This window comes from Macaca thibetana, chromosome 11, assembly GCF_024542745.1.
Source record: "Macaca thibetana thibetana isolate TM-01 chromosome 11, ASM2454274v1, whole genome shotgun sequence".
NCBI classification, from domain to species: domain Eukaryota; kingdom Metazoa; phylum Chordata; class Mammalia; order Primates; family Cercopithecidae; genus Macaca; species Macaca thibetana.
The window spans coordinates 1,251,648-1,272,233 of NC_065588.1; the positions used below are offsets into that span (position 1 = coordinate 1,251,648).

At 38.9% G+C, this 20,586-nt stretch overlaps 1 protein-coding gene and 1 long non-coding RNA gene across 16 annotated transcripts in view; both read left to right on the plus strand.

The window, feature by feature from the left end:
- The window catches only part of ERC1 (ELKS/RAB6-interacting/CAST family member 1), a 534,923-nt gene that overhangs the window by 254,319 nt on the left and 260,018 nt on the right, over nt 1–20,586 (plus strand). For 11 of the 15 annotated variants that reach the window (XM_050747035.1, XM_050747039.1, XM_050747032.1 and 8 more), the window contains one exon: nt 5,195–5,326. The exons of the other annotated variants lie outside the window; for them this stretch is intronic. In XM_050747035.1, coding sequence (XP_050602992.1) covers nt 5,195–5,326 — 132 coding nt within the window. The remainder of the gene's footprint in view (nt 1–5,194; nt 5,327–20,586) is intronic. 15 annotated transcript variants of the gene reach the window in all.
- The window catches only part of LOC126930268 (uncharacterized), a 29,331-nt gene continuing 15,701 nt past the window's right edge, over nt 6,957–20,586 (plus strand). Inside the window, exon 1 of the long non-coding RNA XR_007717547.1 lies at nt 6,957–7,717. This is a non-coding gene — a long non-coding RNA (uncharacterized LOC126930268). The remainder of the gene's footprint in view (nt 7,718–20,586) is intronic.

Consider the following 20,586-nt stretch of genomic DNA (forward strand, 5'->3'; position numbering starts at 1 on the left):
TTGGTTTTCTCTGTTAGAGTAGTAAACGCTATTTTAAATTGTTTTATTAATATTATCACCATGGTAATTATCAGGGTTGGGTACTGTTGGAGCTTTTGTTGGTGTTTATCACCTATATAACTCCTATTTGTCTGCTGATAGCCTGTAAGCTGGGAAAAGAGTTAAAAATGTATGTAAAACATGATGTGTCATATAGCCTTTTATAGATTTATTTCATATGTAAAAACTGCTCTAACTACTGCCACATTCTCCAGTAGAAATATAATGTGAGCCACATGTATAATTTTGAATTTTCTAATAGTCTCATTTAAAAAACTAAAAGGAAACAGATGATATTTAATAATGTTTTCTTTAATCAAATATATCCAAAATATTATTTTAGCATATAATCAGTATGAAAATTCTTAAAGAAGTGTTGTACCTTCTTTTGTTTAAGACTAAGTTTGTGAAATGTAGTGTGTGTTTATAGCACATCTCAATTTGGACTAGCCACATTCAGTGGCTCAGTAGCTACTTGTTGCTAGTGGCTCCCGCATTGGACAGTACAAATAGTATATTAACTGAAGAACGTTTTCTTCTAAGCTAGCAGCAGATTAAGAATGCCTGTAAACAACAGGTATGGTTTTCACAGATTAAGTGTGGCATGTCATACCTTAATCTCCAGCTACATTTAGTTCCAGTAAGTCAACTTCCTAATTTCCAGATGCTTCAGATCCTTCAAACCTAAGGAATATAGGGAGAGGAGGAGTTAGGGATAGTAGATAGTATATGTAGATTCCTTCAGCATTACAGACTCAGAATGGCTTTTACTGTCTCATAGTTTATCATGAAGGTTGGTGAATGTGGACTTTTTGAAGGAGAAAATACACTTTAACATGTAAAGCATATATTCCAAGCCTCGGGCCACACGTGGTATGATCCCTCTTGCACTTGAGCCACCAGGAAGCACTTTCCAGGGGTTTTAGCACATCCCCTTACTTCAATCAGATGTGGTCCTGAGAGCAGAAGTATGTGAACTCTGTTGCATTTCATACCTTCTCAAGTCTAATATGACATCTTATTGTCTCATTCAGTTTCAAGGAAGCTGGTGATAACTGTCACTTCTTCAACTCAAAGTCTGGCATTGACAGATCAGAGATTTTTCTTTTTAAGTTTGAGATTTATCTTCAGGATCTTCAGAATTTATGGAAGAACTTATTGTGATAATATTGTCCCTTTTTAAAAATGTTCTTATTTAGACTATCCCATGGTTATCAAAAGACTTGAAAGGAATTTCTCATAATTCTGACCCACTTCTGTAAAATATTGCTATGAAGAAATTCATAGGACTTTTGAATAAAAAGCTGAAGAACACAGTGATGTATAATCCATACGTGTTTTGTTCTCTTTACCTTTCTTTTGATCATGAGCACTGCCTGAAGATGTGTTTGCCTGGTCTGCTTTTCTCTTTTCACAGTAAACAGTTAACTTACATATTGAGAGTATCTGTTACCTAAAAATGACAGTTGTAACTATTTCCAGAAGGTCTCTTTATATCCTTACTGATTTCTTTGCAGTGCAAGATGCTCTTTTAAGATATTTTTCAATTTGCTTTTGATTTTATATCAGGACAATATATATTTTATATTATTTACACAAATAATACTTACATGTCTCAGAATAATAGTCACTTCTGTTATCCTTGTGTAACTCTGATTCCTCTTCCTCTGAGATGACCACTTTCATCTCTTTTGGTGGTTTCTCCTGTCGTTTATTTTTATCTTTCCAAATGACATTTTTATATTATTGTTCTATTATTTTTCTTATTTGAGCATCATCTGTTGACTTCTTATCATAGATGATGAGGAATTAGTGTTTTTACACAGACCAACACACAATTCCTTCTTTCTATCCTTCCAACATAATTATCTCCAGGTCTACATTATTAAAACTGAGGCACATAATATATTATGATTTACATTTTGGTTTTTCCTAGTGTACCTTAGTTTTCCTTTTTGTTTTTCCTGTCTTGGGTATCTGTTCCCAGATTCCTTTCTACACCCGTAAAATTCCTCCCAGTATCATTACTACTGTAAAAATACATCAGCCCTTATTAATTGCCCTCAGATAATCTGTACATCTGCTTTTTTTCTAGGAAAAATTAATTTCCTTTCTCTGCTAAGTAATGTGTACTTAGTCTCTAGGTTGTGTCATCCTTATGGTTCCCTTCACCACTCACCTGTGATAGAGCTCCTGTTCTCTGGATCCCACATCTTCTTTCCAGGTTTACCTCTTCGTTTTATAGAGTATACCCTAGTAGCTTCCTGAGAGAGTCGCTGAGTGAGGTCCTTTTTTGGGGGGGGATTTTGCATTCAACTCCCATATTTGATTGGTAGTTTAGATACAGAATTCTAGATTGGTAATCATTTTTTTCCCCCTTAGAGTTTTGAAAGCATTACTCAAATTGTCTTCTAGTTTCCTGTGTTGCCTTTAAAAACTCCAATGTCTTCTGATTTTTTGATTTGACAAGTGATCGTTTTTGGCCTTTCTAAAAGTTTTCAAGATGTTTTCTTTCCCTTAGTGTTCTAAACTTTAAAAAAAGAGTATTCATATTATCATCTAAGCACCAAATGATGGATTTAGTCTTTTCGCAAGAGCGAGGCAAGAAAGAATGATTATAAATGTTACCTAGCAGTGCTATTGCTACCCTGGTATTTGTAGCACTCAAAGGCTTTCCTGTTTATTTCTTACACTGGCTCAACATTTTATTAAATTAAATAGGAGATTCAAGCTGTGGTTCAACACAAGAGAAACTTCCTTGGTTTATTTTAGCAGATCTCTCAAGATTCCAAAACTAAAATTGGTGCCAGATTTTACCCACTCGATAGATTAAGTAATTCTGGACTTTGTAAATAAAGGTGAGAGAGGTATTTGCTGTCTTCATTCTCTTGCATTATACTATCCTAGTTTGATCCAGTTGCCTTAGACTAATCAAATGATTCCATACTCAGCTTTACATTGAAATGTAACTTATAATATCACCTAAATATTACTTATCAGCCGTTTCCTTTTATTTGTAGTGTCACTTGGCTTTTGTTTTTCATCCTTATTATTAAGAAAGATTTTGAACCAGGCTTTGCGATTAATTCCAGAAATCCTTTTTTAAATAAGGCCGTGAACACTGAGCTCGTGTGGCAGACTCTAGTTTCACTGCTGGTTTCCGATAAAGTTATGAAATGAGTTTCACAATGAAATATTATGAAAACTTGATTCTCTGCATTATGACAAATTACTCATCATTTTCTCCCTAAAAGTTTTTTATTGATACAGCCACAAAGCTATTTTTACCCCACGCAGATGTACAAGTAAAGTTGTTTGCTTGAAATAGATTCCTGGGAAGTTATTTGGAATTAACTGTTTGAGCCTCAATTTAGATAATAGAAGCCTCTCAGGAGACTTCCAAGAAACAGTTGAAGAGTGGGATAGGGTAGACCGCACAAAGACATAATACTGAGTTTTCCACAAGGAGCTGATGAGAAACATTTTCAACTTTATGTGTTAATAATGTTTCTTTATGCTTCTTTATACTTACAGCAATCTGTATTTTAGAATCCCATATTACTACAAATATGGTCATTCTCATTCATTAGAGGGTTTGAGAAGACTGAACTAATCATTGCATCCATCTCTTACTTCATAATCCTTCTTTTATGTTTAGTTTTCTTTGATTCTGAAGAAGCCACCTTGGCCTTTGTTTTGACTGGCATCGTCCCTTGTCTCTCTGCATGACATTCTTTAAAAACCTCCACTGTACTCTGCTGTTCATGGCAAGTCAACAGAGGGAACAAAGATTTCAACAGAGAGCGTTTTTTTTTTTTTTTTTTGTTTTGTTTTGTTTTGTTTGATACAGCTAAACTGCCCTGCATAAAACAGAACCTTACTTATGGGAATAGATCACAGTATTTTATAACTGTGAAGAACCACAGTTCTCTGAGAAGAATGAAAACTTTTCTCTTAACATGAATATAACGTACATCACCAAAATGTGAAGTTTTTCCTAACTCTCATTTTTTAAAGTTTAGAAAAATGAGAGAGCAAAAGATTTATCAACTGTTTATTAAGAAGAATGTGAAATAATGATGCTGTTCTTCCAAAATGGGGAGAAAAATCTGACTTATCTTTGACGGATTTCAAGTTCTAGATTTTTGAAGGTAAAGTTGTCAAAAAGGCCTTACAAAAGTGGACTGCAGTATAATTGAGTTTCTCAGATAAAAGAAAAAATTCTTAGGTATCTTTTCCTGATATGAGTGTTCTGAAAATTGGAGAATGGTTTAGCAAGTCTTGTTCTTTTGTTTTATATATATTTTAAGAGGAAGCACTTTATTCTTAATCCTCTAGTTTCGTAAGAAGTTGAAGAAGGAAGTGCTTCCAATAACCTGATGACTCAGTTCTCCATCCTACTCGAACTCCTCTTAACATCTCTCCTCTTACATGAACTCAGCGTTCTGTAGGATTCTGTTTGACTTTCCCAGAGATCAGCATCCGCCTCTCCAGAAGCTGCGTTGTAAACTTGTGTGGAACATCAGGGCTGGGGATTGCTTGGTTGGCTAATAACATGGCTCATTCTTAGCCAGACCAGTCACTTACATCCAGTTGTCATTTTTGGTTTTCTCATATGAGATTATGAGAAAACCACACATTCTTGAAATATGAGGATGCGTCACTTGCTTTTTAATATCTCTTAAGAAATTGTTTGCCAACAATTGTCTATGAAGAATATAATCTGAAGATCATGCTGTTTACTGCACTTTTCTCATCTCGGCTTCACTGCAGGAAAAGAGAATGTTTTGATATTCAATCTAATTATCATTTCATCAAAGCTGGCTTTATGCTTAGAGAGTAGTTCGAAAACAACTTTGTACTTTTAGATAATCAAGCCCTTGCCACCTCTGCTGTCTAACATAGTTTTATTCTCTGTTACAGAGGGCAAATTCCTCACGTTTATCTTGCTTGACTAACTTGACGCTTGGCTCTTAATAATATACTACTTCAGCCTCCTTTACTTCTTTTCTTTCCTTGCTTTCTTTATTGTGTCCTCTGTGACGATATCTTGTTGGATTTGCTTCTGATGGGAAGGACATTGAATAAGTAAACAGCCCTTCCTTAAAGGGTTAAGTAATTAATCTACTTCACCTAGTCTTCCATCATTTTCTAGGACAGTCTCCGTAAGAAGGATGACAGGATTGAAGAGCTGGAAGAAGCACTAAGAGAAAGTGTACAGATAACTGCAGAGCGGGAAATGGTGCTAGCACAAGAGGAATCAGCCAGGACCAATGCTGAAAAACAGGTCTGCTATTTCATACAGTTCCAAGCAATGCTGCTGGTTAACCAAACGGTAAAACACAACCAGTATAGTTTAGGTAAACTACACATATTGTATGTTTATAGGGTTTCAAAAGCACTTCATAGAGTGTAAGTCCCAAGGAGTTCCTTCACAGCGGTATTAGATACAAGGATATGGTTTCTTTTCTGTCAAGTGTAGAAAGAAAGACCAACTTTATTAGCAAAGCTGAGAGAGAATTGAACATTTCGCAGAATGAGTGCCTTTCAATACCCTGTTCCTAGATAAATGCCTTGTCTGCTGTTTCTTAAATAAGAATCGAAATAAAGTTGTATGAGAATTGACTCATGTTAACACAGCAGTCTCTGCGTTAATAACTTAGGTCTGATCCCATATATATTTATGTAGCATGTGCTAATATATTGGATGAGGTGAAATGGAGCTTATCTGTCTGCTACAAGACTGGGCACTTTCCTGGCTTTTAAATGGAAAGAAAAACGCGAACTTTTTTTTTTTTTTTTTTTTTTAGACGAAGTCTCACTCTTGTCCCCCAGGCTGGAGTGCGATGGCACTATCTCAGCTCACTGCAACCTCCGCCTCCCGGGTTCAAGCGATTCCCCTGCCTCAGCCTCCCAAGTATTGGGATTACAGGCGCGTGCCACCACACCCAGCTAACTTTTGTGTTTTTAGTAAAGTTGCGGTTTCACTGTGTTGGTCAAGCTGGTCTCGAACTCCTGACCTCAGGTGATCCACCCGCCCCGGCCTCCCAAAGTGCTGGGATTACAGGCATGAGCTACCGTGCCTGGCAAAAAAAAAAAAAAAAAAGACACAAACATTTCTGACTGAAAAACGTTAATTCCAAATAGCTAATAGTTTATTCATTTCATACCCTGCCTCACTGAAGAGAAGAGTTGAGGTTGTAACAAGTTGAGGTTAATAGTGAGTGTGAAGGACGTAGAAACCGTACACGAGTCCCGGATAAGCCTGTCGCAGCCTCGGAGGGGCTTGCCGAAGAGCTCTGCGTGGCAGTTTGTGGTGCTTGTTCGACGTATTTCCTGCGTCTTTTAAGATCTCCGTACTCTTTTTTTTTTTTTTTTTTTTTTTTTTTTTTAATTTATTTATTATTATTATACTTTAAGTTGTAGGGTACATGTGCATAACGTGCAGGTTTGTTACATATGTATACTTGTGCCATGTTGCTGTGCTGCACCCATCAACTCGTCATTTACATCAGGTATAACTCCCAGTGCAATCCCTCCCCCCTCCCCCCTCCCCATGATAGGCCCCGGTGTGTGATGTTCCCCTTCCTGAGTCCGAGTGATCTCATTGTTCAGTTCCCACCTATGAGTGAGAACATGCGTTTGGTTTTCTGTTCTTGTGATAGTTTGCTAAGAATGATGGATTCCAGCTGCATCCAAGTCCCTACAAAGGACTCAAACTCATCCTTTTTTATGGCTGCATAGTATTCCATGGTGTATATGTGCCACATTTTCTTAATCCAATCTGTCACTGATGGACATTTGGGTTGATTCCAAGTCTTTGCTATTGTGAATAGTGCTGCAATAAACATACGTGTGCATGTGTCTTTATAGCAGCATGATTTATAATCCTTTGGCTATATACCCAGTAATGGGATGGCTGGGTCATATGGTACTTCTAGTTCTAGATCCTTGAGGAATCGCCATACTGTTTTCCATAATGGTTGAACTAGTTTACAATCCCACCAACAGTGTAAAAGTGTTCCTATTTCTCCACATCCTCTCCAGCACCTGTTGTTTCCTGACTTTTTAATGATTGCCATTCTAACTGGTGTGAGATGGTATCTCATTGTGGTTTTGATTTGCATTTCTCTGATGGCCAGTGATGATGAGCATTTTTTCATGTGTCTGTTGGCTGTATGAATGTCTTCTTTTGAGAAATGTCTGTTCATGTCCTTTGCCCACTTTTTGATGGGGTTGTTTGTTTTTTTCTTGTAAATTTGTTTGAGTTCTTTGTAGGTTCTGGATATTAGCCCTTTGTCAGATGAGTAGATTGCAAAAATTTTCTCCCATTCTGTAGGTTGCCTGTTCACTCTGATGGTAGTGTCTTTTGCTGTGCAGAAGCTCTTTAGTTTAATGAGATCCCATTTGTCAATTTTGGCTTTTGCTGCCGTTGCTTTTGGTGTTTTAGACATGAAATCTTTGCCCATGCCTATGTCCTGAATGGTACTACCTAGGTTTTCCTCTAGGATTTTTATGGTATTAGGTCTAACATTTAAGTCTCTAATCCATCTTGAATTAATTTTCGTATAAGGAGTAAGGAAAGGATCCAGTTTCAGCTTTCTACTTATGGCTAGCCAATTTTCCCAGCACCATTTATTAAATAGGGAATCCTTTCCCCATTTCTTGTTTCTCTCAGGTTTGTCAAAGATCAAATGGCTGTAGATGTGTGGTATTATTTCTGAGGACTCTGTTCTGTTCCATTGGTCTATATCTCTGTTTTGGTACCAGTACCATGCTGTTTTGGTTACTGTAGCCTTGTAGTATAGTTTGAAGTCAGGTAGCGTGATGCCTCCAGCTTTGTTCTTTTGACTTAGGATTGTCTTGGAGATGCGGGCTCTTTTTTGGTTCCATATGAACTTTAAAGCAGTTTTTTCCAATTCTGTGAAGAAACTCATTGGTAGCTTGATGGGGATGGCATTGAATCTATAAATTACCTTGGGCAGTATGGCCATTTTCACAATATTGATTCTTCCTGTCTCAGCCCAAAATCTCCTTAAGCTGATAAGCAACTTCAGCAAAGTCTCAGGATACAAAATTAATGTGCAAAAATCACAAGCATTCTTATACACCAGTAACAGACAAACAGAGAGCCAAATCAGGAATGAACTTCCATTCACAATTGCTGCAAAGAGAATAAAATACCTAGGAATCCAACTTACAAGGGATGTAAAGGACCTCTTCAAGGAGAACTACAAACCACTGCTCAGTGAAATCAAAGAGGACACAAACAAATGGAAGAACATACCATGCTCATGGATAAGATCTCCGTACTCTTGCTTTTGACTTTTCATTGACTTTTCATGAATAACTACAGATGGGAAGTGTGAATGGAAGAAATAGTTTTAACAAGTGAAGGTTATAATCCCAGCTCCCATTATGAGAATGTGATTTAAGATTTCAAATCCATCTGACACATAGGTTCATAGCACTTAATTTTGCAGTAATTGTTTCCTTTCCATTTCTTAGTGGGAGAAATATAAATGTTAAAGAGGGAAAAAATGCTCAATGAGAGGGTGACAGGAATCTTTCTAGGAACCCCTTGGTCAGACCACTGGTGTTATTTTGAGTTAAGGTAGGTACAGTAAAGAAGGGCACGTTTCCAAGGCAGACATAGCGTGTTCCCCAGGGAGCCCCTTCATAGCTCTGTGGGATGCAAAGATATGGTTTCTTTAGTGTCAAGTGTAGAAAGACCAACTTCGTTAGCAAAGCTGAGAGATCATTGAACCTTTTGCAGAATGAGTGCCTTTCAGTACCCTGTTCGTAGATGAATACCTCGTCTACTCTTTCTTCGGATACGTTCCTAATGCACAGTCACTTGGAACTTGGGTAGTGGAGAGCTCCAGAGAAGGGACGGTGACAGCCATTGTGTCACCCAAGGGTGGGGAGGAATTTTCTTTTATCTTGATTTTACCCTTTTTATATTCTCTCCTTTATTTTTCAAATAAAGATTTTTCTTCTGCTTTGGCCTCATTATTTATTGACAAGTATTAAACATCAGAGATCATGCAGAGACTTTGGCAATTAATAATAGATCATGTCACTATGGGTTATAGACTTCTGTTATGTGTTTTCCTTTTTGAGGCTATTGTGTGAACTGATTATAATATGCTTTAGGGGTATGTTTTATTTATGGTTAATAGACTTTGCAGTTTTTAGGTTTACAGAAAAATTGAGCAGAAAGTACAAAGAGCTTCCATTTACTCCTTTCTCTACCTCAGTTTCCCCTATTGTTAACATATGGCATTAGTGTAGTATTTGTTAAAATTAATGAACCAGTTTTAATACATTATAACTGTGTGGTCCATAGCTTAGGGTTCACTTTTTGTGGCACACAGTCCCATGTGTTTTGCCAAATGTGTAGTGACCTGTATCTGCCATTACACTATTATACAGAGTAATTTCACTGCCTTGAAAGTATCATGCGCCACCGATTTATTCCTCCCCCGTCTCCCCCGTCCCTGATCTTTTTACTGCCTCTGTAGTTTTGCCTTTTCCTTTACTGATAGTTGGAGTCATATAGTATGTAGCATGTTCAGCTTGGCTTCTTTCACTTAGCATCTGCATTTAAGGTTCTTCTTTTTGTGGCTCGATAGCTCATTTCTCTTTATCTCTAAGTAGTATTCCATTGTGTGGATGCGCCACAGTTTGCTCATTCCTTCAGCTGCTGAAGGACATCTTGGTGCCATTCAGTTTTTGGCACTTAGGAATAAAGCTGCTGTAAACATTCACATGCAGACTTTGGTGTGGATATAAATTCTCAGCTCATTTGGGTAAATAACTGTGAGTGTGATTGCCGGATTCTGTGGTAAGATCATATGGTAAGAGTTTTGGAAAAAGCTGCCAGACTGTCTCCCAAAGTGGCTGTATATCTTTTGCTTTTGATTGCATGCTTTTTTTCCTTTTCTGTTTTCTTGTTTTCCGCCTTTCTGCTACTCACTGCCTATCTGAAGCTGTTGCGTGAAATATTGCATGAGACCAGTTATTTGAACTTTAAGTGGTTCGAGGTATGAAGAAATTGCTTTTACGTTTACACTTCTGAAGTCCTTACAACCTTCGTCTACTGTCCTCTCCTCTCCCATTTATTATTATTATTTTTATCTTTTCGTGTCTTTTTTTTTTTTTTTTTTTTGAGATGGAGTCTTGCTCTGTCACCCAGGCTGGAGTTTAATGGCGTGATCTCAGCTCACTGCAATCTCTGCCTCCTGGGTTCAAGTCATTCTCCTGCCTCAGCCTCCCAAGTAGCTGGGACTACAGGCATGTGCCACCATGCCCAGCTAATTTTTGTATTTTTAGTAGAGACGGGGTTTCACCATGTTGGCCAGGCTGGTCTTGAACTCCTGACCTCAAGTGATCCGCCCGCCTCGGCCTCCAAAAGTTCTGGGGTTACAGGCATGAGCCACCGCGCCCAGCCCACCTGTTCCTGTCTTTTAGCTCCACTGTTAATTTTACTTATGTATGTTAATTATATGTACTGAGATAATCTGCAGATGTTCTTTTGAAATGCCTTAAATGAGGCTTTTTTGTTTAGGAATATTATTCTTATTTTCTTTCTCAGATTCAAAAGTTACCTGTTTCTCACTTAAATTTAGCTTCTGGGAAAGAATGACTTTCTCTGATAAAGGTAGGGTATCTACATCTCTTAATTCCTCCAACAGCAAAGTAAAATTGTATGGGAGCCATAACTTTATTAAAATAAGATGTGTAGAACCTTCCAAAGTTCGAACAAGGAAGAACTCCCATAAGAAAACATCTCTTAATGCCTTTTCTTTATTCTCACGGGATCCCCTCACAGTTTATTCGTTCCTAATACATGCTGCCCCACACGGAGCCCGTGCTAGAAATTTAGAGAAGTTGTGTGATGACCTAATGAAGGAAGGTGCCCCTCACCTGTGCAGCAAATTGAGAGATGAAGTGAATGATCCCCACAGGGGAGAACCCCACAGCTCCTTTACTTTTGCTTTGTCCCTTTCGACGTGGGGATTCTGTTTCTGGAACCTTTCTCTGTTTAACTTTTGGTGGGTTTTGTGTTTTATTGAATGTGTCTATTTTCTTAAACTGAGCGTAAACAAGGTCTCCTAAACAAGTCTCAGAATTGCCAGGGGCTAAAGAGCAGTATGCTTAGCTCAGCTATGATGTTATGAACTTTAAATTTTTTAATTTTCTTTTAACATTTTAAAAGAATGATTTAAATATCTTCACTGGGCCAGGATGCAGTGGCTCATGCCTGTGATCCCAGCACTTTGGGAGGCAGAGGTTGGAGCACTGCTTGAAGCCAAGAGTTCGAGACCAGCCTGTACAACAATGCAAGGCCTCGTCTCAACAACAACAACAACAAAATTGTAATTAGCCGGACATGATGGGGTACGCCTGTATTCCCAGCTGCTTGAGGGACTGAGGTGAGAGGATCACCTGAGCCCAGGAGTTTGAGGCTGCAGTGACCCATGATTGTACCACTGCATCCCAGCCTGAGCAACAGAGTGAGGCCCTGTCTTTAAAAATAATGATAATAACGACATATTTGCACATATGAGTTTGATTTTTCTTTTAAAAGCTCCATTTTTAACCGTGATACTCAGTGATAAGCAGTGATATTTTTTCAAATTGCCATTTTGACATTATTTGGCTTGTAAAGTATAAATTATATCTGTGGTTTGCTAGGTAATTATACATTAATGAGCATTTTTGAGGATTACATTTTTTTAATGTATAAAGTTCTTCATTGGCTGAAAATCTCCCCTGTCATATATGCAGCAGCCACCACCGGAACAGCCAAGTTCATTTTCAGAATGGACAGTTGCCACTACAGAAGCAAACCTGGTAGAGGAGTGTGTCTGTAGAAGACGACGTGCACTGATAGAACTGTAGTTGTTTTCCTTAGTCTTTCTTACTGCCTTTTTTACTTTTAGCGATTTCCAGAGTGCACAGTTTATTATTTACTTTTATAAACATAATTCTTTATTGGTCTGAATATTAAGTTACATTTCCCTCATTGTTTATTAAATGGCAGTGATGCTCTGAAAATAAAATTATACTGTCACTTATGCCTTTTTTTCTGCTAATATTTAAAAAATATCTTGTGCTTTTCCAAATGCCGCATTAAGCGCTGAACATGAAAAGGTAATAGATACAGCCTCTGTCTTCAAGAAGCTTATAGTTTATTGGGAAAGACTGAAGAATGAACTTATAATTATGGTTCTGTTTGATAACTACCACAATAGAGGTCTGAATACAAAGCTTTGAGAATAGAGGAAGAGGGCAAGCCTGAAATCCAAATTTGGGAGGTCTACAGGCTTCCTGGAGGAGGTGTTTATGTGTGAATTGAGTCTTAAAAAGAAAGAATTAGGCAAAGAAGTGAAAGATGTTCAATGTATTCCATGTAGAGGGAACAGAGGTGAAAGCTGGGAGTGTCTAGGAAACCAAGTTGTAGTTAGTAGCTACAGTCGAGTGTAAATAGGAATGGCAAGAACTATGTAAAGAAGAGAAAAAGATGAGAGAGTAAGAGAGATCATTTGTATAGGTGTGCACGATCAGATCATGCTGAATGAAGCATGTTCAAGCTTATGTTCAAGGAAGTAGAGAGCCTTTGAAGCAAAGAACAATATTTATTTTTAGTTTACTTGCTCATTCATTCATTCAACAGATCTTTATTACTTACTCAGTGGGTGCCGTGGTAGTCCTGGAGAATACATAGTGATAAACAAAGTAGCTTTAGTTCTTGCCTGAGACCTTACAGTTCAGATGGGGACACAGACACTAACATTTAATTACTAGTTATGACAAAGGAGCAGGTTTTCAGAAATACACAATCATTTCTTGAAAGTTGGAGGGTTGGCAGTTATTTTAGATTAAGTGCTCAGAGCGGGTCCTCTGTGAAAGTAGCTTTGTCCTGAGCCTGAAGGCTGAGAGGAAGCGCACCATGTGACCAGTGGGACAGAAGCAGCAGTTCTAATGGTAATAAGTGGAGAAGAGCTGAACATGTCTAAGGAAGACCAATGTGACCGGCGGGCAGGAACGGTGCAAGCTGTGCAGGTCTTTTATATGAGCCATGGCAGAAGGTTGTGCTTCGTAAGAGGGATGGAAGAGTTTTAAAGAGGGCATGACATCATCTGATTTATGTTTTTAAAAGATTCTGGGTATTGGGTGGAGGATGAATTGGGGGGCGGTAAGATTGGAAGGGGGAGGATCAGATGGGCGATTAAAGCAGCCCAGGCTGGAGATCTTCTAACTGAGGTGTGCCTACACCTGAGAGTGCATGAACGCTTCCCCAAAAGGCACATGGGCACGGGCCCTCAGCCTCTGAACATACGTGTCCCTGAAACTGATCCGCTCAAAAGGCACATGGACACAGGCCCTCAGCCTCTGAACATACGTGTCCCTGAAACTGATCTGCTCAAAAGGCACATGGACACGGGTCCCTGAAACTGATCCGCTCAAAAGGCACATGGACACGGGCCCTCAGCCTCTGAACATACGTGTCCCTGAAACTGATCCGCTCAAAAGGCACATGGACACGGGCCCTCAGCCTCTGAACATACCTATCCCTGAAACTGATCCGCTCAAAAGGCACATGGACACAGGCCCTCAGCCTCTGAACATACGTGTCCCTGAAACTGATCTGCTCAAAAGGCACATGGACACGGGCCCTCAGCCTCTGAACATACGTGTCCCTGAAACTGATCTGCTCAAAAGGCACTTGGACACGGGTCCCTGAAACTGATCCGCTCAAAAGGCACATGGGCATGGGCCCTCAGCCTCTGAACATACGTGTCCCTGAAACTGATCCGCTCAAAAGGCACATGGGCATGGGCCCTCAGCCTCTGAACATACGTGTCCCTGAAACTGATCCGCTCAAAAGGCACATGGGCACGGGCCCTCAGCCTCTGAACACACGTGTCCCTGAAACTGATCCGCTCAAAAGGCACATGGGCACGGGCCCTCAGCCTCTGAACATACGTGTCCCTGAAACTGATCTGCTCAAAAGGCACATGGACACGGGCCCTCAGCCTCTGAACACACGTGTCCCTGAAACTGATCCGCTCAAAAGGCACATGGACACGGGTCCCTGAAACTGATCCGCTCAAAAGGCACATGGACACGGGTCCCTGAAACTGATCCGCTCAAAAGGCACATGGGCACGGGCCCTCAGCCTCTGAACATACGTGTCCCTGAAACTGATCCGCTCAAAAGGCACATGGACACGGGTCCCTGAAACTGATCCGCTCAAAAGGCACATGGGCACGGGCCCTCAGCCTCTGAACATACGTGTCCCTGAAACTGAAAAAGGCACATGGACACGGGTCCCTGAAACTGATCCGCTCAAAAGGCACATGGGCACGGGCCCTCAGCCTCTGAACATACGTGTCCCTGAAACTGATCCGCTCAAAAGGCACATGGACACGGTCCCTGAAACTGATCAAAAGGCACATTCAGCCTCTGAACACACGTGTCCCTGAAACTGATGCGCTCAAAAGGCACCTAAGGTGTGCAGATTCTCCTTTGTCATTTTCCCCTTCACAGTTCTGCACTCCTCACTTTACAACAGACAAAACTCTCCTGACTTTCTGTGCTCTGTTCCTCAGAGGTGGAAAACTCTGGAATGTTAACAAAGGGGCCATTCAGCGAATTGGCGTTAAGATAATGGATGGGTATGTCAGATTGTTTTCAATTCTTTGTTTTCCACAGAATTGAAATAAAACCTAATTAAGTGCCAATTGGTCGATTATTATAAATGATTTTCGATGACAGGTTACTGTCGGGTTTGGGGCATGTAATTCTGAAGGAATGCAAAGGGTCGAGTTATATTGCTACAGCAAAACTCCTTCCATTCCTATCCGTTTATATGATGGAGCTTTCTTAGTGCTTACATCTATAACAGTGAAACATACCAATGGAATTGATGCTGAACCCTATCTTCCCTTTTTTTTTTTTTTTTTGAGATGGAATCTCACTCCTTCACCCACGCTGGAGTGCAGTGGTAGGATCATGGCTCACTGCAACCTTCGCCTCCCAGGTCCAAGCGATTCTCATACCTCAGCCTCCCAAGTAGCTGGGACTAAAGGTACCCACCACCACGCCTGGCTAATTTTTTTGCATTTTTACTAGAAACGAGGTTTCATCATGTTGGCCAGGCTGGTTTCAAACTCCTGACCTCAGGTGATCTGCCCACCTCTGCCTCCCAAAGTGCTGGGATTACAGGCGTGAGCCACTGCGCTCAGCTTGAACCTTTATGTTTCTATTAATAGTAATATTAACAAGAGATATCTAAACTAATAAAAGTATTAAAGTCCCGTTAATCTTGTTAAGATAAATATGTTTAATAAGATACATTTTAATTAAAATGTATTCTTCATGTTTAATAATTATTTTCTCATAATACTTAATATGTATATTGGTTTTGATTGATTGATACTATATAACTAGTGATTCTAATGATAACTCAGTCCACAAGAATTCTTAAGGGTTATGACCACAGGAAAATATTAAAATATCAAATTTAAATTTATATAAATATTTTTATTGAGAAAAGTACAAAAGATCCACACAAGCAGTCTAGCACAGAGTAAATTACGTTAGTATAAAATTCTAAGGAGAAGTAGAATGGAAACATAGAGTCAGAAAAAGGAAAATGTAAATAATAATTTGTCCTACAGTTTTTGAATAGATGATGATGGATATCAAGTATGGTATTTGTATTTTATTGGATATTTCCTTTTCTTTAAAAAAGTGATGCTTTTTTAAAAAACAGTCTTTAATACCCAAGAAATTAAATCTTTGCAACTCTTTAAACTTTCAATGTAAAAAATTTATCAAGTTAAAATCATTCTGTGTCAGTACATTTGTGAGCAGAAAAAAAGAAATATAAAAAAAATTTTTTTAATCATAGTTGTACAAACTCTTTTAGTAGGTATACCAGCACAAACGTGTAGAGAGACTCTTGGTCTATGCAAGAGTTTGGGCAGATCAGGCAATAGCTGAAAAGATTCCACAGTGCCAGTGGAGATAAAGAGAAATAGGTAGATTTAAAATGTCTTTTGGAAGTAGAGCTAAAAGGATTTGGTGAATTACATGTATGGATAAGGATAGAAGAGAAAACAGAGATGGCCGTTGGATTTCTAGTGGCCAGCTGGGAGAATAGTGGTACAATTTTTTGAGATGAGAAAGCCTGAGGGAAAACTTTGTTTGAGGATAAGAAGCACGACATGGTGTTAAAGAAATGTTAGCTACATTATCACCAGTTTAGGAATTGTTATCACATCAGATATTTGTATTATTTATGTATTTAGAGATGGGTTCTCGATACATTGTCCGGGCCAGACTGTAGTAGCTACTTACAGGCATGATCGTAGCACACTACGGCCTCGAACTCCTGGGCTCAAGCTACGTTTCCACAAAGCTGGGACTGTATGCATGCACAATTTTTATTTTTAGACCAGTTTTCTCTTCTGAGATCCAAACTTATGAAATAGACAGCAGCCCATTTCATATCTTTACACCAATATTTCCTTGATACCTCAACCAGAAACTGTCTAAGTTCAATCTTTTGATTCTTACCTTCAAACCAGTTTTTTTCCTCAGGCTTGCTCATCTCATCTGGGAGGACTTCTTTGTAATCTTACAAAGCTGAAAGTAGGGCTTACTGAATGTGAGGGAAGTCGAGTCTGAGAAATGCAGAAGTGATAGGTTAGGTACAGAAATTTGTATACTGTGGCTTTCCAGTTCAGAGGGTCATTCCAGAACCTTAGGGAAGCTGTATTCCGTAACGGCTAAGAAAGTGGACTGTGGAGTTAGAAGCTGTAGTTGAAATTAGGCTTCCACCACTTACAAATTATGATCTTAGGCAGGTTACTTGTGGGTTAGTTCTCTGAGCTGTAAAAGGAATAGTTATTACATCTGCCACATTAAAGAGATGATATCTGTATAAAGTACCTTGAACAGATTCTGACACATAGTAAACCCATAGTAAACATCTGCCACTACTGGTACTTCTGTTGTCACCACCACTGCCCTCCATAGTACCAAGGGGAGGCATTGCTCTTCTGGTTGGTTGAAGGCCCCAGAGAAATGTCATATTTATAGACCGTATCTGGTTGATTCAGTAGTGACAAACTTACTGTTAAATTCTAATTTACATATGTCAAGTTTTAATACTGTGACTCAAGGAAATTCTTGTCCTCTCCCCCATCTGGTCTCACATTCTAGAAGTTGTAGATTTGCATCAACTGAGAATAACACAGTCACCTAATATGTTGATGAGATGGACATTGTTCTTGTAACTGGATTATTTATTCTCCGAGAGTCTGTCTTAGATCAATACAGCTTCTTAATCTGTACATTATTTCCCATTTTACATCCACGCTTTTCTCATAAAAAGGCCAGGCGCTGTGGTTCATGCCTGTAATCCCAGCACTTTAGGAGGCCGAGGCAGGTGGATGCGAGATCAGGAGTTCAAGACTAGCCTGTCCAAGATGGTGAAACCCCATCTCTACTAAAAATACAAAAATTAGCCAGGCACAGTGGTAGGTGCCTGTAATCCCATCTGCTCAGGAGGCTGAGGCGGGAGAATTGCTTGAACCCGGGCTGGCAGAGGTTGCAGTGAGCCGAGATCATGCCACTGCACTCCAGCCTGAGTGATAGAGTGAGACTCCATCTCCAAAAAAGAAAAAAAAAGAAAAAAAAAAAAACTTGAGTAGCTTTAGTAAACTGCTGGAAATATATGCTATAAAATCCAGTTCTAATGCTGTCTTTCACTTTTACTAAACCAGATGTTCTATAGTTTCCAGAAGGAAGGGAGGGAGGGGAAAAATACTTTCTTAGCATTATTTAAAACAAAGTATTGGTTTTAGAACATTATCCTTAGATCTTATTCCTAGAAGCAAGAAGATATGGAAATTTTAAAACTGTAAAAATGTTTTAAGGGTTTAGTCTTTGTAATCTTAAATTGGAATTGGAAACATTTGTTTAAATTCATGACTTTTTTCTCTTAAACACATAGTCACACATGCATTTCCTAGGTACTGCAAATACCTAGAAAACAAATTATCTTCTTAGTAGCAATGCTCACTCCTAGTGCTAAGATATGATTTCTAAATACTGCTCAATATTAGAAGGACTTGAAATCTAAACAAAAGTTACTTTTTTGGCATAAAGTGAATATTATAAGTATACATTTTTCTTCACAAGTGCTTATTGGCTTCTGAAACCTCTGTAGTCTTTATAGTAGCACTGTCAGATAGAACTTTCTAAAACAGTGGTAATGTTTTATGTCTGTTCTACCAAGATGGCAGCCTCTAGCCATGTTTCTATTGAACACTTAAAATGTGGCTAGAGCACCTGAAAAACTGATATTTTGCTTTTATTTAAAAAGTAAATTTTAATGGCCATATCTGCCTAGTGGCTACTGTATTGGACAGTTCAACTCTATAGTATGTTGGACAGATGGATGGGTGGATGGATGGATGGATGGGTGGGTGGGTGGATGGATGGATGGATGGATGGATGGATGGATGGATGGATGGATGGATGGATGGATGGATGGATGGATGGATGGGTGGGTGGGTGGATGGATGGGTGGATGGATGGGTGGGTGGATGGATGGTCAGTCAGTCAGATGGTCAGATGGATGGGCAGACAGATACATAGATATCTATCTACGTATACATAGTTAACAGATACTAGTTAGTTTTTCCTCCTAAGCCTGACAGAGTTGTGATACTAGGATATTCAAATACAAGCGTTTTCTGATATAGTTACTCATTTTTAAAATTTTTGGTTTTGGAAAAACATTTGCAACCCAACACTGTGTTTGTCAAAAGTAATTTTCCCTGTAAGAAGTAATGGTGGGAGCCTAGATCACTTTCAAGGGATATTACAATTGCATATGAGTGTTTTCTTCCATATTCATGTAGTAGCCATAGATGCTTAAAGTTACAACATGAGTGGAGGAAAAAGGAGTAGAATAGTTACAGAAATGAGAGTCGTCTATATTAGATGTCCATAGTGAGAACGTGCCACTCCAGCGTTGTTAAAAGTTTATCTATTGTCCATTCATTTCACTATTCATTCATTGTTTATCGAGATCCTCCTGTGTGCTAGAAACTGAGAATACTTTACTGAACCAAATGAGTGTGGTCCTTTCCTCGTTAGTGGGGGAGAAACATACACTTTAAAATTTGATCATGCAAATAAAAAAGTATAGTATTTTATAAAAGTATGTAACAGGGGACCTTATTTAGAGTGGTCAGGGAAAGCATCTCTTCTTGTTTTGTTTTGTTTTGTTTTGTTTTGTGTAGTTTTGTGTAGTTTAGTTTAGTTTGAGACGGAGTCACACTCTGTTGCCCAGGCTGGAGTGCAGTGGCTTGATCTCAGCTCACTGCAACCTCCGCCTCCTGGGTTCAAGCAATTATCCCTGCCTCAGCCTCCCAAGTAGCTGGGATTACAGGCGCCCGCCACCACGCCCAGCTAATTTTTTGTGTTTTTAGTAGAGACTGGATTTCACCATGTTGACCAGGCTGGTCTCGAACTCTGACCTCAGGCGATCTGCCCGCCTCAGCCTCCCAAATGCTGGGATTACTAGCATGAGCCACTGTGCATGGCCTCTCATGTTTTTCGAATGCATTTGTGCTTAGTCCGGTTTTTTTTTTTTCCAGTAACACTGCATTTTGTTTACGTATTTACTACCTATTGCTTTAAGAGACTGTCTCTGTTTTGTCTCCTAGAGTGAAAGCTCCTTGAGGGCAGGAGCTGTGTCTTATTTACTGCTGTATCCTCAGTGCCCACCACTGTGCCTGGTGCACAAGGGCATTCAGTGAATATTTGCTAAGTAATTAAATTAACTTATGAGCAAATAAATGAAATTTTGTTCTGAATTCCTTAATGTTTGTAGCATCACTGTACTTACTAAACAATTTAGGATTTAATGGTAATTTTATCGTATTTTTATACTTACCTAAACAATGTTTTGAAATGTTTTCTTTGTTGCAACTGCTTTTCCACTGGATTTGATAAAATACTTTTTCCTCTGAACAGAAGAACTTAAAGGTGGCAGAATTGTAGATTTAAAGAATTAGAATAGATACTATTTGAAAGTTACATTTTTTGTGCTTGATTTTAAAGCATGGTAGCCAGAGTGGAAAAATAAAATTTAGAAATCATTATTATCCCTGACCTGTTCTTCACTGGGAAAACAGAGAGCTTATATGTCCCAAAAAATGAATGTGCAAAATTCTAGGCCCACTGTTGTTGACCGTTTAGCTAGTGGGAGCTAGCTGAAAGTCTTACGTGGCAGTGAGCCTTCCACTCTGAAATACCAGGCCACCATGTTCATGAAAACATGTAATAATTCAAAACATTCTGCATAGCAGATATAAACTGATGAGAATAGTTTGAAAGTCTTTTTGATCTTACTTTATTTCCTTTTAGTGGACTGATACTACTACTTTTTTTTTCACTCAAAGTATGCAATTTAATATTTTTTGCATATGCACAGCTAGTTGTACAAACTATCAC